Source organism: Watersipora subatra, chromosome 7, assembly GCF_963576615.1.
Source record: "Watersipora subatra chromosome 7, tzWatSuba1.1, whole genome shotgun sequence".
Taxonomy (NCBI): domain Eukaryota; kingdom Metazoa; phylum Bryozoa; class Gymnolaemata; order Cheilostomatida; family Watersiporidae; genus Watersipora; species Watersipora subatra.
The window spans coordinates 21,614,542-21,631,305 of NC_088714.1; the positions used below are offsets into that span (position 1 = coordinate 21,614,542).

General features: G+C 35.3%; 1 protein-coding gene across 1 annotated transcript in view; it reads right to left on the reverse strand.

Annotated features, from left to right (window-relative positions):
• LOC137401061 (dynein axonemal heavy chain 6-like) overlaps positions 1-16,764 on the reverse strand; it is a 106,544-nt gene that overhangs the window by 58,991 nt on the left and 30,789 nt on the right. The window contains exons 27-42 of the mRNA XM_068087411.1: positions 16,143-16,196; positions 15,325-15,539; positions 15,071-15,180; positions 14,255-14,420; positions 13,753-13,936; positions 12,657-12,902; positions 9,440-9,670; positions 9,079-9,158; positions 8,620-8,812; positions 6,837-6,957; positions 5,200-5,340; positions 3,523-3,676; positions 2,837-3,063; positions 1,599-1,733; positions 852-986; positions 528-698 (exon numbers count right to left, since the gene is read on the reverse strand). Coding sequence (XP_067943512.1) covers positions 528-698; positions 852-986; positions 1,599-1,733; positions 2,837-3,063; positions 3,523-3,676; positions 5,200-5,340; positions 6,837-6,957; positions 8,620-8,812; positions 9,079-9,158; positions 9,440-9,670; positions 12,657-12,902; positions 13,753-13,936; positions 14,255-14,420; positions 15,071-15,180; positions 15,325-15,539; positions 16,143-16,196 — 2,563 coding nt within the window. The remainder of the gene's footprint in view (positions 1-527; positions 699-851; positions 987-1,598; positions 1,734-2,836; positions 3,064-3,522; positions 3,677-5,199; positions 5,341-6,836; positions 6,958-8,619; positions 8,813-9,078; positions 9,159-9,439; positions 9,671-12,656; positions 12,903-13,752; positions 13,937-14,254; positions 14,421-15,070; positions 15,181-15,324; positions 15,540-16,142; positions 16,197-16,764) is intronic.

Below are 16,764 nucleotides of genomic sequence, written 5' to 3' on the forward strand. Positions count from 1 at the left end.
CTATTTTGTCTGAAAACTCCATCTGGTCCTTGAGAACCAGCCTCATAAACACCCACCTGCGGGATATCTGACTAAAACTGAAAGAAATCTCAGGCATTGGTGCAAAAAAATCAGGTTAGCATTTTTATTCTCGATGGTAGGATTACAGCTGGCAATGAATTCACACGTCTACCTTGAAGTGATTATAAACGACCTTGACATTATGACAAAAAATTAAAACCTATAGATTTGATTTTTTATGATCAGAACTATAAAGAAGTAGGTGAGGTCGCTGTTTCTTGCTGTAATCGTAGAATGGCATGACAACAGTCTTTACATAACAACCAGTTATTTCAATCAATAGAGAATTCACAATAGATTATACACTTGATACAATTAATTATACGCAAATTCATAACTACATTATGAAACAAATGTTTTGCTTGCTATAGATTAAAATTGACTAAACTCAACAGGAAACTGGATAGCTTTGCTACTAACCATAGACAAGAGCTGTAATTCATACTAACAAAGTAGAAAAGACTCACCCTCATTTCCTCTTGTCAGTGTCATGATGTTCTCAATAAGTTCATTGTTTTTGTCAGCAAAATTGAAAACGCTGCCGAGCAAGGAGTCAGCCTTGGTTCCTGTCCCGCCCTCCTTTGATATTTGTTTGATCATGTTGAGTATCAGAGCTGACTTGCCTACCCCTGACTCTCCTAGTCAATTGTAAGGTGAAGGTGTGTAGTTTTTAACAATTACCAAATTTAATTAAAGTTTATATTAACACATTCTGTAAATGCTAAATTTCTTAATTCGTAAAAATATATTTTAAATATCTAGCCTCTGCTCCAAAGTTAACATATGCTAACCAGTAAGTAGGACGGGGTGCTTGTCTAGCAGAAGTACAGCCATGAGGAATGAGTATCTCACTGAGTCTACCGTAGGAACAATCTCATTGGCTAGGATCCTTTTCTGCTGCTCTGCCTGTGAGTTGTGTAGTTCACCTGCACAACACAGTATTTATATGACACGCATTAACAGGGTACGTATATAGCATTACATTCACACAGATATTAATAAGTCACTATATATTATAACATTATGTTTATGTTTAAAAAAAACTTCATGTTGGGAGAGCTATCGCTTCTGATCTCCTTACAACAGTTGCTACCTGTTTCGAGCTTTGTGCATTGCCAAAAACAAAATTTTTCGTAAGAGATTTGTATCCTAACCAGATTTGCTACATCCAAGTAACTATATAATCTGTAAAAATGATCAAAGTAAGAGAAAAGCCATGTCGATTCAAAGTTCAACTTACCAGTCTAAATTATTTTTAACCAATTAACTGAAATTACTTGATGTTAGCCTCTGACATGAAGTCTTATCAAATTGTTGGTTGACCTATTATTTGAGAAAAAGAACAGGCCACAAATGGTTCAAAACAATAAATATGCATCCATTTAGTTCTAAAAGTGATTAATCAATATAATTTACATGTATATAACGCATTGTTGAAAAAGTTGGCAGTGAGTACAAATAATTCAAAACCATTTTGGCGCGTTGAAAAGTTAGGAAATGACTAATAAGTTAAAAGAAGCTCTCTATCGGTTACTAACCAAGAGACATGATTGCTGACTTCTCAATCAGAGTCTGTGTAGAAGGAACCAGCACGTCCCAGAGCACAAAGTTGCCAGATTTCATGTCAACAAAATAGCTGTAAATGGTCTTATTTCCAGTGGGAAGTCTTACACCTGCATGAGAGCGAGGGGAGGATATGATTTGTCAATGATGGCGAAGAAAACAGAAAACTGTATTGTTGAATGTTTCAAGTTACTCAAATAAGTCTCACAGCTTTTTTGAGATTTTATGGTACTACTGCTGGTTTAGTTCGACATAATGAAATAAGTTGGATGCCCCTTTCTGACACCCCTAATAACCTTGAAGGAGATTTCAATCTCAGACTGTTAAAAACTCTGACCTCTAGAATATGACGGTTCGACTAATCATATTAGTACCTACTTACATACATAGTGTGTTACAATACATAATACATATGTGTTAGTTTTTACACTTTACAAATATATAGTTGTATATTTGCTATTAACAATGCCTTTTTAATAACAAACATACAACTTTTTAAATATTCATAAGCTTGTTTACAAAAGTCTAAACAATTTTTCGCCATAATAGAATGAGATTATTCTTTGTAATGATTACGAGATTAATTTTTAGTCTATATTTTGGTCTCTAATTTCTATAGTACCCAAAATTTATGTTACGATGAAAGGTATTTGTTCAAGTCCATATTATTTGTAAACAAACCTTCTCACTCGCAGAGTAGGTTGAAATAACTAATTGTATCATAAAACAAGCCGTGGGTGCCAAAAAAAAGCCGGTGAATACCATCAAAAGGTTTTTGAATGTTATAAATGACTTAAGCTCAAATAGCTATCACATCTAACATATTCACCATCAACTAATACTTTTATACTAAAGCTATTTTGAAGATCAACTTACAAAACATTTTAATCAATTTTATCAGAAGTTTCTCTATCATTATGATCGTTTTTGATGTTTGAGGTGATCTGACTGCCAGCATGTTTCAAGACTAAAATTGACAAAACTTGATCGACAAAATTTGTTAAAACGCTTCAAGTACAAATGAATAATAACCTGATGACTTGAGTGCCGTAGTTAGTAGTTTATAATATTTCTAGATTGAATCAACAAGTCCAGTTTAACAACCAAACCCAACTAGTGTGCGCCCAACTGCAATGTTTCATATACCTCACAGATCTTTACCAGATTGACTGTTAGGTAAATCCACAAGCAAACAGAGATTAATGTGACGTACCAAGAGGAGGCTCGGTGTCGAAGACCTCGTGTACAAAGTTATCAAACTCGTACGTCACGCTGACTTCCTGTTTTTGTTCTCCTCTTTGAATGATTCCGCCATCATCGTCCAGATTTTCATCTCGTTCAAAGTTTCCACCAAAGCTCCAAACAAAGGAAAAGACGTAGAGCTTTCCTAAAAAGTTGGTGATTTGTGACGGGTTCTTCTGAGCGAAGTACATATCATCTCTGCAAAGAAGCATCAGCATTTGAAAGTCTAAACACCCAACACATCTATTGCATGAAAACATAACTACCAAAATCTGTCCAACAAAAATAGTTGTTAAAAATGTCAGGTTAGGTTGAAAGAGGGAATGCTCAGGAGTTTAGGAGTTTAAACCATACAAGTGCAAAAAATTGATAAAACTTAAAAAAAAAAGCCAATTTGTGAGGGCAACTTTCAAAACATTTTTTATCAAGTTTCACTTGAAGGCATAGACCTATTAACTATACTTATACTATTAACTATACTACATATAGTTAATAGGTCTATGCTTGAAGGTAATCTAAAGGTATTTAAACCAGGTCAAACAAACTGCTAAGTCGCTGCTTTGAAACTCAGGAAAATCAACAGACGTGTTATGAATCATTAGACATCTAAATTCCATAAACAGTGGCCAATTGATTTGAAGAGACAGGAATACTCACGTGTTCTGCTTCATCTTATCTTCGTCATACGCCATAACTTGGCGTCTGCTGCGCCGACGTTTATTCCTGCGAGCGCTTATGTCTGTGAACGCAGAGCTAGTTGTACTTCCAGCACTTCCTGGCCTGTTATGGCCACCACCCATTGGTGGTTTCTCTAGAAGATAAATCACCAAAGATAAAGTAAGTCAACAAACATTGTTAAGGCTACTGTTCGACCAATCAGATAGAGGTATGGTTAGTGGGAACTGTATTACATCATTACTAAATGTTGAAACTGATTATGGGCAAAGCAACCTGTGAGACAAAAAAATTTGTTTCAAGGTTTGGAATATTATAAAAATCTATAATCTGGGTATAGAAGCTTTGAGATTAGAACATAACATCCAAGTAGGTGTGTGTGTGTGTGTGTGTGTGTGTGTGTGTGCGTGCGTGCATAGGGTGTGTGTGTAGGGTGTGTGGTGTGTGTGTAGGGTGTGTGTGTAGGGTGTGTGTGTGGTGTGTGTAGGGTGTGTGGTGTGCGTGTGGTGTGTGTGCATGTGTGTGTGGTGTGTGTTGTGTGTGTGTGTAGGGTGTGTGTGTGTGTAGGGTATGCGTGTGTGAGGTGATGTCCCCAAAGTTAGTGTTAAATTCTCATGGACTATAACTGAAAAACGGATAAGATGACAGCTCCAAAAATCAGTGCATTTGTAAACCCAACAAAAAATGTTTTAATATGTTATTTTTTAAAGCTCTTAATGATAGATGAAAATTGTCCTCAAAGTGATGGTAAAAATATCGCGTCCCCAATTGCATGCGTTTACAAGACTGTGTGTGTGTGTGTAGGGTGTGTGTGTAGGGTATGCGTGTGTGGTGTGTGTAGGGTGTGTGTGTGTAGGGTGTGTGTGTAGGGTATGCGTGTGTGGTGTGTGTAGGGTGTGTGTGCGTGTGTGTGTGGTGTGTAGGGCGTGTGTGTGTAGGGTGTGTGTGTGTGGTGTGTGTAAATGCTATGCGTTTCCACAACTTTCATCAGATCAAATGCGAGCGAGGTTTGGATTTCATGTAAATCTCCGCATTTGCTCTACGCCTTTTACCAGGTCGCTAAACGTATTTGGCTTCTGTTACATGACTAGCTTTTTAGCCGGTATGAGAGAGAAAGATATTACTTTCTAACCAAGCCTAAAGCTTAATGATAAATGTGTTATTTCATTATTGACAAAATATTCTGTGCTTTATACAAGACTTTTAGTCAGGTTGTGTATATAATGGTCTTCTCTGAGAAATGTGTGGCTGTGAGTTTCATCCATTCCTATGGTGAAACAGTGCAATATGTGCTGTAAAGCTACATTCTGTCAGCAGGCTATCTCATTAAAAACAAAAGAAATCCCGCGCAAGGCCAGGGTTAAGGCTAATATTCTATGAAAAAAGTGTTCCGTCTAGTATTTTTAACAATGCCAGGTACATGTACGTAGTACCTCTACACCTACCCCTCACATTGGAAATATATGAGATATTAATATATTTATATAAATATATTAATATACATTTCATATATATATATGAAATTTGTATGAAATATATATGAAATATATATTTATATAAAGAAATATTTAAAATTTATTATATATTAAGAATATATTTAAAGAATAATATCATAAAGAATTTAATATTATAAAAAAATAAATTTATTCTTTCTTTTACCTTCCATGACTTCTCCAAAGCCTCCGTTGTTAGCCAAGAAGTTGATAAATGCAGACAAAATTCCACAAAGGCAAAAGACAAGGGAAAGTTCTGGAGCAGGAACATGCTGCTGCTTGTAATGCTGCCTCCAAAAGACATACCCTATAAGAGCATTAGATGAGAGGTGAAGCAGAGTCACATAGTAAAGTTGTTTTATTATACTTTACGTGTAAAAATACTAATATTAACACAGTTATTTCAAACATATAGCAATGCTATTTTAAATGTAGCCCATTTGATAACAGCTTGTTTGGCTATTACTAATTCATATTATTTTAAAATTACTTCCCAGCAGCTAAAAAAATAATTATTTTACATTTTCATTGTAGCTCGGTGAAACCAAGAAAATTATTTGAATTTCAGAAGCTTCACATGTTCCATTAAAAGCCAATTGTTGAAAGTTACTTCTGCACTACCAGGTTGATAAAGTAAAAGCTAACTTGTAGAAGAGAAGACAATTTCACAAAAATATCATATTGTTTATTTTTGACAAGAAGACAAAGGATGCTTTTTGAATAACTTACAATTCTCATTATAAAAAGAGGTAAATCTATTTCCATAAAATGTTAAATATAAGGAATGACAAAAGATTGAGTAACTAACAGAATTTAGGTCCTTAACAAGCTCAGCATTCATCTAACTCATACAAGATGGGGAGACAACTATATCAATGTTGTCTCAAGCTGTGTATCAACAAAATAGCTACTACCATCTCTTGTATTTGCTTCATATACTAGTAGCCACTAGTGTAAAACAGAACATTCAGTCATCTGAGCAGTGAGTAAATAATCAGATCTCAGCAGAGGACCTTAAACCAACGATTCTGCAGAGCCAAGTCGTCTAGCAAAAGACACCAAAAATATCATTTATGACAGTTCACCTTATCATGACAGTACACCTTATTATGACAGTACACCTTATTATGACAGTTCACCTTATTATGGCAGTTCACCGTATTATGACAGCTCACCTTATTATGACTACATAATACACCTGGCATGACAAAACACTCTCTGCATCTGGGCAAGTGAACTGAACGGCTCATCGGCGGCATTTGTTAAACAAGTCATTGTTGTACTTGTACGGTTCATGCAGGCAATTGTTACAGATTAATACTTCATAGACAGCATTTATAATAGCTGATAAAGCTCATACTGCTGTCTGTCACACTGTTCTGGGTACTCAAGTAATTTGACCTGCTATTTAGCCGTAGCACTAAATCGTCTTTTCTTAAAAAAATTGTAATACCATTTTTATCAAAAAACCTGTACAAAGAAATTTCACTAGGATTAGATAAATCCAGCACTGCTATCAGGATAATAGAAAAGTATCTACAGAACATGACTTACATGTATGTAGGTCTATGACACTATTTATCAGCACAAGATCCATAAAAAGTTAATTTTGTAGATAGTTTATTAGTTTAGGTAATCTCATTAGTCAAAAAAATTTAACGCATGTGTTATTATGGTTTAACTACCTATAATGAATTCAATGGAAGTAAAAATGATTCAAGAGCAGATAACTCTCATAGACTGTTGAGTGGTTCTAGAATGGTGGGTTACATTAGTGGCTTAACCCAAACAAAACCAGGTTACCTTTCTCAATAGAGTATTCAAACAGAGCAAACAAGTGCTCCTTAGCAGACTCTGGTAGCTCTCTGGGTAGCCTCTGCAACCATGTTTTCACATATGGCCTCCAGCTCAAGTCTACAGGATCCTATAACATACAACTATTTGTACAACAGCCACACGGGCTTGGTTAATACCTACCATAAGAGCATATTCCTTAATAGGCTGTGGCTGAGTAGAACATAGAAGAGTATAGACAATCATGTAAACATCGTTTTATATAAAGCCTCACTTCCGGTGGCGGCGTACGTTCAGAAAGTTTGAATACGCTTGCATTTGCATTAGGCCGAGTTTTTTTACACGTTTCGAAGCCTAGAACCAATGCTAAAAAATAAATATTGACTGAAGGTCTTTCATATTAGTCTAAACTAATAAAGAAGTTTAATTTCTAATAATAATTAAAAAATTAATTATTATTCAAAAAAAACGGATTTTACCCTTTATTTGATATACAACTTTGGAGTTTTTTTTTAAAACATTTAAAAAAACAACTTTTAATATATGCGAATCATGAACAAAGTAAAAATGGAGATGTAGAATTGTTGTGGTTAAGTAACCCTAGCCACTTTTTGAAGTGGGTTTTTGGAAGGTGAAAGTTAGTGTCTCAGTAATATCCTATCAATGGGAGGTGTAGCATTTCCGCCGCCACGGCTAACCAGCTATGACGTCATTCTCTAAACTCTTCTAATTTTAAACTCAGGGTTGTCTGTATGATGCTTATGAGTTGAGTCTTTATAAACGGTAAGAGTCATTGCTGAGCCGTATAGTTAACTGTCATGTTCCGCACGACTAGCCCATTTCCTGTAGCTATTTCATTATCTAGGTACTCCTTATTCTGATTCAGACAGGCTTTCAATTGGCCAATGCTCACTTTTATTACCACAATGTCTGTTATCACTGATTACCCTTTACTGGGTGACACCGTAAAATGGTGTGTGCGATGTCGATGACCACCGAGCAACATATGTGAGACTAGGTATGATTGCCAGAGGTTTCATCAGTCGTGAGATTTTTATCACTTACTAACTTTTACAGGACCTAATCAATTGTATAGGAGAACAAGTACAAAATTGTTAGCCACAATCCTCAAATTAAAGAGTTGTTTTCTCAAAAAAATTAAAAGAAGATAACTCTAGATCTTCAGTAAGAAATTCAATGATTATCTATTTTATCTATATATATAAATCTTAGATTTTATCTGTAGTTCGTTTGTTGGTCTGTCATTTGTGTGTCCAGTTATAGCAATAAAGTTTTAAAGACAAAAAACTCGTTTCGCACTGTATTTGCACTCAGATCCTCCACTTCTGCAGGCAGACTTTGTGTCGACAAGGCAAACTGGCTACATCGCTATACAATGGAATAATTGTGGTCATATCCATTACATTGTTTAAAATAAGCATAACAAAGTTTTGTGATGTTGGGTAATGCATAATGTCACACGTAACGATTATAAGCTGTCTTCATGGCTATTATTATAGCCTAAGTTACTAACTTAAATTAGACAACTTGCTAATTTTGCCATTGGCTAATTAATTAACTTATCAAATGGTAACTACATTACCTGCTACTGTTTATAAGCTGTTTTTTATTAATTAGCTGGTATACATCTAATTACATCTAAATGCATCTAACTGCTAAATGCACTTGAATTGACTCCGTGTCCAGTCCTAGATAAAATATGGTATAATGAGACTTATACAAATACGAGCAGATTCAGTCAAACAACTGAAAGGTGAAACAGAAAAGTTACCATGTAAACCATAGCACATCTGCTGATGGTGGCTGGGCTAGCCTGAGATAAGTTATCCACTTCAAAGAGCAATCGCATGCCATCAGCTAAGGCTATTCTTTCTCCATTGGATAAACAGAGAACCTTCGAGTCATCTAGTACAGTGTTAAGGTTCTCCACCCACATTGTGTCGACAGGCCCGTCCATCACTAACCTGCAATTAAGTAGAAATGAGGCAAGCATACAAACAAGATCTGCAATTGAATATTTTACAGGAAAATTGTAAGAAGCTGAAATCATATTCTTGATAATAACAACACATTTTCTTTATCTAAGTACATCTGAGAGAAATAAAACAAGGAAATATGATAATAAATGTGAAAAGAGAACAAGAATGATCATAAAAACTTAAAGCAAATAAGCTTATGGAGGTATTGGAAGTAAAGCAAAAAATTAAGAAAAACAATTGGAAATACTAACCATCTCCAGTTAACAATGCCATCATTAGAAGATGCTGCCTCAGCCTCCGATGATGGAGCAGTGAGTGACGAATCTACCACCTACAATGATTAACTAAACATGTGTCGTTGACAGATTGACCTCTACTCGCTTTACCTGGCCTAAACACCACTGCAGTTACATGTAGCCTATATTATGATAGACTATGAAACTGCTTTCACCCTACCACTTGAGCTAACCCAGCTGTCAAACTAAACAACAAGCGCTAATACTAAAATAAGTCATTAGTCTTAGATGCTAATTGTTAAGAAACTATGTTCAGTTAAATGTAAAATGATTTCTAAACAGTTGGCAAACCAGCCATCACCAACTGCAGACGTACTTCAGTGTCAGGTTGACTCCCGGCAGTTCCAGCTCCTTCTGTCTTCTTTGAATCTGGTTTGTTGTCTTGGTTGAGCTCTTTGGCGAAACGTCGAACTGTAGATGCGATGAGACCATCACTCCATTCAAATGTGTTTGGGTCTGACTCTCCATAAAGCTCTCCGAGCTGGCAGCACTTTGGGTTGATGACGCAACTCTCAACATGGCCTTTCTTACTCGCCCTCAACAGTTGCTAGTGATAAGATATGACAGGTAAGTATGAGGAGAGATAAGAATATTATTGTTGATTAGAAGGTAAAATAGTGCCGGAAGTTATTGAATGCCAGTAGAATATAACTCTCTAAAGACAAGATTAAGAAGCCAAAATGTTTAAACTTTTATGTGCCAACTTTGGTGATCAGTATTGAAAATATTTTAATAGTTTTGAAAAAAAAAGCCTTCAAATCAATGTTTACAAGCTGATTTATCACTTAATCTGGTACACCATGTGCATTTTCTGGAAATTTTTGTTTCCGATTTCTAAGACTGAAGTAACAGCAAGTAGGTGATTGATTACCTTAGACTTCTAATGTAAGTGATAACCTTAGACCTCCAGACTAGGTAATAACCTTAGACTTCTAATGTAAGTGGTAACCTTAGACCTCTAGATTAAGTAATAACCTTAGACCCCCAGAGTAAGTGATAACCTTAGACCTCTAGACTAGGTAATAACCTTAGACCTCCAGAGTAAGTGATTACCTTAGACCTCTAGACTAGGTAATAACCTTAGACTTCTAATGTAAGTGATAACCTTAGACCTCTAGACTAGGTAATAACCTTAGACCTCCAGAGTAAGTGATTACCTTAGACCTCTAGAATAAGTGATTACCTTAGACTTCTAGAATAAGTGATTACCTTAGACTTCTAGAATAAGTGATAACCTTAGACTTCTAAAGTAGGTACTATGCTATATATGTCATGCGCTGTCACACCATATGCATTATATGTTATGACTACAAAGTATTCTATAAAACTACTCTGATAGCAAAATGCATCACCCGTCGTAAAATGACCATTTACTCGCTGTTCACCCGGCAGTAGATTCTAATTGCAAAAAACTATTTTTAACAAGGGTGGATAACCTCTACTAAATTTATACTGTCAATCAAAAATTGTGATGACATGAAAGATAACACTACAAGCATGTTTATATAGAAATATTCAAAATAAATTTTCAAGAGAAGTGACATGTTATGAAAATAAACAATATAACTTTAAACAAAAACTGCAGCAAATGAAAGTATTGTAGAATAGGGAAAAGTGTGAATGTATTTTTTACAATCGATAAAATTGATGAATATATCAATAAAGACTAAAGAGTCGACCACATACAGAGTACAGATACAAATTTAAATATTGCTCTCTTCTATGACCACTAGCCTTTTTTATTGACTCTCTAACTGTAGCAACACAACTTAGCAAGGTTTACCTGTACAACTCATTCCACATATATCTTTTGCACTTGTACAGTTTTATCAGACTACAACTACTAAACAGCATCCAATCCTTATCACCTTGTAATATCTGTCATCCTATTCAGAGCCACTATTAAATTTTACTTACTTTCAATAAGAAACTATGAGTTTAGACAAGGACTAGCTAATAAGAAAGACGAGTCTAACACGGACAACGACCATTACCTGCTTGAAACTAAAGATGTTTACACGTCGTCGTTGGCTACGCGTATTCTGATGCTTCTGATATCTCTGGTTGTAAAAGCAAAATTGGTATAACAATGGCTACAATACCACAGAGGAACAACAGACAGTAAAATATAAAAGTTTATTCATAGGTGATAATTGTTATCTTGTTAGTAAGGCGATCTTGGTAAATTGTTGTCATTGATCGGATAAAGGCAACCACAATGTAACGTTGAAACTAAAGACCACAAAAGACAATTTTTAAATCACCCGACAGTAATATATACCAGTTAGCTTTAATGCGTACTTGTGGAAAAATTTCTGTTCGGCTACAAAGGCTTCAATTAAGGGTTGTTCTTTAATGAGACTTCAATTAAATATTATCCTACTTTATTTCAAAACTTTTGCTAAAATGTTTTAGGATTTTACGCCATCTGAGTTCTACAACCGGAACCAGAATTTTGGAACAAAAAATTCCTATAGTTTTAAGTATACTGAAAATGACTCCAATCAAGGTAAAGGTAGAATTTATTTTATTGCCTTATCCACACATATAATATTTATATGATTGACAATATTGAAACGATTGCGCTCACTCACTTAATTATGTATAAATGTTGCCATTGTTAAAATATTTCTTTAAAAAACCGAGAAAAAACTCTGTGATCTCTCCTGAGTGTATGCTATCTCAGGGCAGTAAACAGAGCGTGTGTCTGTTAAGCGGGAAAATCTCCTGAGATTATTAAAAACAATTCTCTGATTCAGCAAAATTTAAAATCGCAAAATTGAATTAAAATTGTCATTGAAGGTAAAGGGGGTGAAGGAGTAAAATTTATTTCATTTCCTTATCCATCCATATAATGAAACATTTATATTTAAACAGTATTTAAACGACTGCGCTCACGCACATAATTATGCATAAATGTTGTCATTGTTAAAAAATCTCATAAAAAACTGGAAAAAATTCTGAGATCTCTTCTGAGTGTGTGTTATCTCAGAGCAGTAAACAGAGCGTATGCCTGTCACACGGGAAAACCTCCTGGATTATTAAAAAACTGGAAAAATCTCTTCTTATCTGAAAAATTAGAATAAGTTTCCTTAGAGGTGAGACTAATAACAAAGTTACACAAACCTAGTAATTTCATTGGAAAGCTCATTTCTCTGCTAAACTTCAAAACCTAATAAAAACTACTGCCAATGACAGCTTAGGTGCAATTTTCCATCTATCATCAGCAACATGGGCGATATCAAATAATATGCTGTTTTTGTAGTTTTTAGCGCCACTTGCTGAGTGTTAGTCACTCGCTGAAACGCTGAGTAGATATCGGTAGAATGAATAAAACAAGCAATACCGAAAGAATCATAAACATAATACAACTTCACTCACTAGGGCAGGATAAATGAAACAAAAAATATATCACACAATTCATTCTGCTGCCACAGACTCACCAATCTAAAATCTCACCAAGTTTTGCTTATCAGACTCATCCATTCCCTTATTCACCAACACTGTTTCAATATTCAGATTCCGTGACCTACCATTGTATTTTTATTGAGAGAGTTGATGGTATCCCCTTTGCTATTCTGCAAAATTTCAGTGATAGTAGGCAGCAGCACTAAGGCTTTCTGTAGAATATTTCTGACTGTCGTCTTCCCTCCACAAGTTGGTCCAACGAGCATGACTCCGTGTCGCACCTGCAACTGGCTGTGCAGCTGCTTGACTTTGTCTATCTGACTTGGCCACCATTGTAGACCAAGATCTCTTGTGGTGATTGATATGGCTTTCTGTGCAGTAAAACATCAGCGTTGAAAAGAGAAAGCTAGGCAACTTTGATCTCACCAATTAAATGAAAATGTTTGAGATTTATTTAAATTCTACGATGAATAAACGCAATCATTCAAAAAACGTTAATCTCTTTATGCCGAGTTGGCTATGTGAGAGCAATTTATTGACTCATGTGTCTATTATTCATGTTGTTGCTAAGCAACAAAACAATTTTAAACACAATTTGTTTGCACAGTTTCATATTACTAAAAACTGCCTAATAAGAGCTTTTCAGTTAGACTTTGAGAATTATCTTCTCTTACCCAAATGCTCATTCATAACTAGCTTTTACAAAACGACTAATTTTGCATATGAAAATGTTTCTAAATATACATAAACTTCGTTTTTTTTGAGATTCTAATAGTTTTACAATGAGTAAATCTTCTAATATCGATTCCACGTGAAGACGAGTCACATCAACAGCCACAGGGTTGCAAGTATATTTAAAAATAACTCTGTTCTAATATGCCAATTTTTAACAGGATACTTTTTAAACATCTTATGTATTAATATAATTAAATTTTTGTAAAGTTATAGATCATTTCAGGCACAGATGTAAGGTTTGTGTTAGCTATAAAACAAACAAATTCCATATTTCATCAGGTGAACACCAAAGAACTCATGCACAGCCTACTATATCCTACTGCACTGGTAATAGTAGAGTGACCTTATTAATAATTAAAGAGTATAAAGAGTAATTATATAACATATAAATTGTAAACACACAAGTAAATGCTACTACTGCATTTTCAACTAGTAAACCGCTATACAGTCAGCTCAAGATCAAATTGAGAGCGAGGCACCACTTACCTCAAGAGCGACATTTTCGGGTTTAGGAGGTTTCATCCCTGGAAAGAGATCTTCAAGAAGACTTTCAAAAAGTGGCACATCCTCCGCTATGAATTTTGGGAGATTCGCGTCTCGCAGGGAATGGATAAGTATGTACGATTCTTCTACCTCAAGTTCATTTTCATTCGCTGCCTCAGGCTGCTGACTGATATTGGAACAGATCATTAGAAATAAAAGTGTGAAAACATCAATGATAGGGCATGTATCTAGAACAAAGCTAGGGTTTGATGTATGCCCCATCCTAGTATCTACTCTGACAACTTATACACATTTGTTATGAGATACAGTAATAAATATTAACTCTCAAGCAAATGAGTAACCTCACTCTTGTTAACATTTTGACTACCAGCAGAATTGTGTTTTTTTTCATTAATGTAATCCGTTTCTAATGTTCTTCAAGTTTTTTGTTAATTACATGCAAAGATAAAAAAATTCAGTTTCCAAAACTTTAAAATTGACCAACCGAGAGGAGTGCCTGGTGGAGTTGCCTTTCCTATGGCCAGCCATGACAAGAATGGACTTGATAGCTCTCATTCCGAAATCATAGTGGTCTTGTTGAGAAAGCTGTGTGCTAGCTAGCTGATAAAGGTTTACTATCTTCCGAGAGAGCATCTTGGCCGACTGGAATCCTGGGAATAAAATAGCAAGATAACAAGATGTCACTCACTGCAAAAGATAAAAGATAAAAAATGAAACTTGAAATGGAGAAGTAGAATTAAGTTATAGATCAGTTAAAGTTCAATAATAGATAATAAACCTTTACAAATAGTTAACCCTTCACCAAGTGATTCTCTGAAGTATACACAGATAAAGGCAATAAAAATTGTGGCGAACTGAAATTTGGTCAAACGGTGGCAGAATATCAAAAAAAATTCATTTCCTATGCCTTGTAACCAAGCTAATAACATAATAGATTCACTTCCTTCATTTATATGTGTACACAGAGGCTAATCACAGTATTTTTTATATTGCTCTGCAACAACAAGAATAACTTTAAACTTCACATTTCCAACTTTTTCACTCCATCAATACCAGGATCCATCGATGGTATCTGACTGTCAAACATAAGGTGGTGGCCGACTGTATCCCTTAGCGGCTTAGCCAATGATCACAGTCCCTGCTCAAGCCTAGACTAGAAATACTGATGAATTTCACAGTAGACCTACGGCTAACATGAACAGCTGTTTATGCCACTTAAAGTTGTACATTGTATGAACTAGAGGAAGGCAAGATGCCATGGGTGTCTCAACGAGAGGTATAATAAGTCTTATCCGCCTACCTTCAGAAAAGAGCATAATCTCCGCAATGAGGGCGTAATGAGGGACCATCATAGCCACAGGTCTAAATAATGACTTGAGATTGTCGGGCAGCTCCACTCGACCCGCGTATCTACAGAATAAAAATCTCAACAATGAGTATCCCTCAGTCTATAAATGTTTATTTATCAGTTCACACAATCAGTATCCTTTAGGAGATTGTAAATAATAGAATGCAACTACCAGAAAAGAGAAATCCACAAAACTAATGACTCACGTGGGATTCATTGTAATGAAATATCCACAAGTTGGATTGAGACGTATCTCTCGACCCTCAAACATGAACCTTGGAGCCATGCTATCTTTTGCAGTCTTGATGGTATGAATTTGTTGGGCTACCACTGACAGTACTTCGATGTCAATGCGATTAAACTCATCAAAACAGCACCACGAGCCTGACTGAGACAAGCCTGAGAAAAATTTGCCCAGCATCTACAACAAATGTGTGAAGTCGCACTTATTGCAAGCCTAGTAAGTAATAATTTTTCTTCATTTGCCTACATAGAAGATTCCATAAAAATAAGACAAAAATGGTATAAGAAAATTTATTAAATTCGCAAGTCAATGGCAAGTCGCCAAGCCAAATAATACTTAACTGTAGAAAATTTTAAAACGCATACAACATGCTACCAAATATATTAACAATTGTGATATAGGAGATAGCACCTTCTTCCAAACATTTATTCAATGTCAGATAGATACATCTCGGATGTATAATTTTTTTAAATTAAGTATTATTACTCTTCAAAATCGATAAGCAAGTCAGAATGGTAGACAAGCTTATGGGCATCATTGCATACAACTAAGAATTTCATAAGCAGGGCAACTGAAGACAGTGTAGCTAACTGATTCAGCGCATGAGCACACTATATATATTAAATTTTTAAACTGAACACTTAAAAAAGACACTAAGTCTAATTGAAAACTTCATTTTAAATTTCACTCATTGATCAAATTCTAGAGTTGCACTGAGACACATCTAATAATGTTCATCAAATGGAGGGGACTGGCATTTACAAGCAGGTGTTAACTCACTTTATAGTCCAGACCCTCTGAGCAGTTAAAGACCACACACTGCTTTCCCAACGACTGCAATTAGACCACACAAATAGCATGAACGGTATACTGTGTACATATGGCTTGCTGATGACATATCTATCATTTCTATATCTGAACACACTCTAAAGAGTTGTGATGTTGATACGTATTTATACATTAATGTATACATGGGATTTCTACATTTGAACTGACAACCAGTCTTGACAGATGGCTACTATAATAGATATAGCAGTACCCAATGACTACAACATAACCGGCAAAAAGAGAGAATATCTCCTACTAGGAGAGATATTGAAAAATGCTGGCATTTTAAAACAACTGTGATTCCAGAAGTCATTGAAGCATTCGGTGCAATAACACCTGCATATCAAATATGGTCCAAATACTGGCCACAATCAACTCAAGTAAGTTGTAGAAAAGTGCTATAATGGGAACTGCTAAGATCTTGAGGCGGGTGCTCAAACTCCCAGGTTTTTGGTAGGAGATCCGAGCTTGAGTAGACATCACTACAGACTAAGATTAACCAGGGTGAGGAAACAATTGTTTGTATATATGTATAAAATGGATATAACATATAACTAGAAATGTATATATTTCT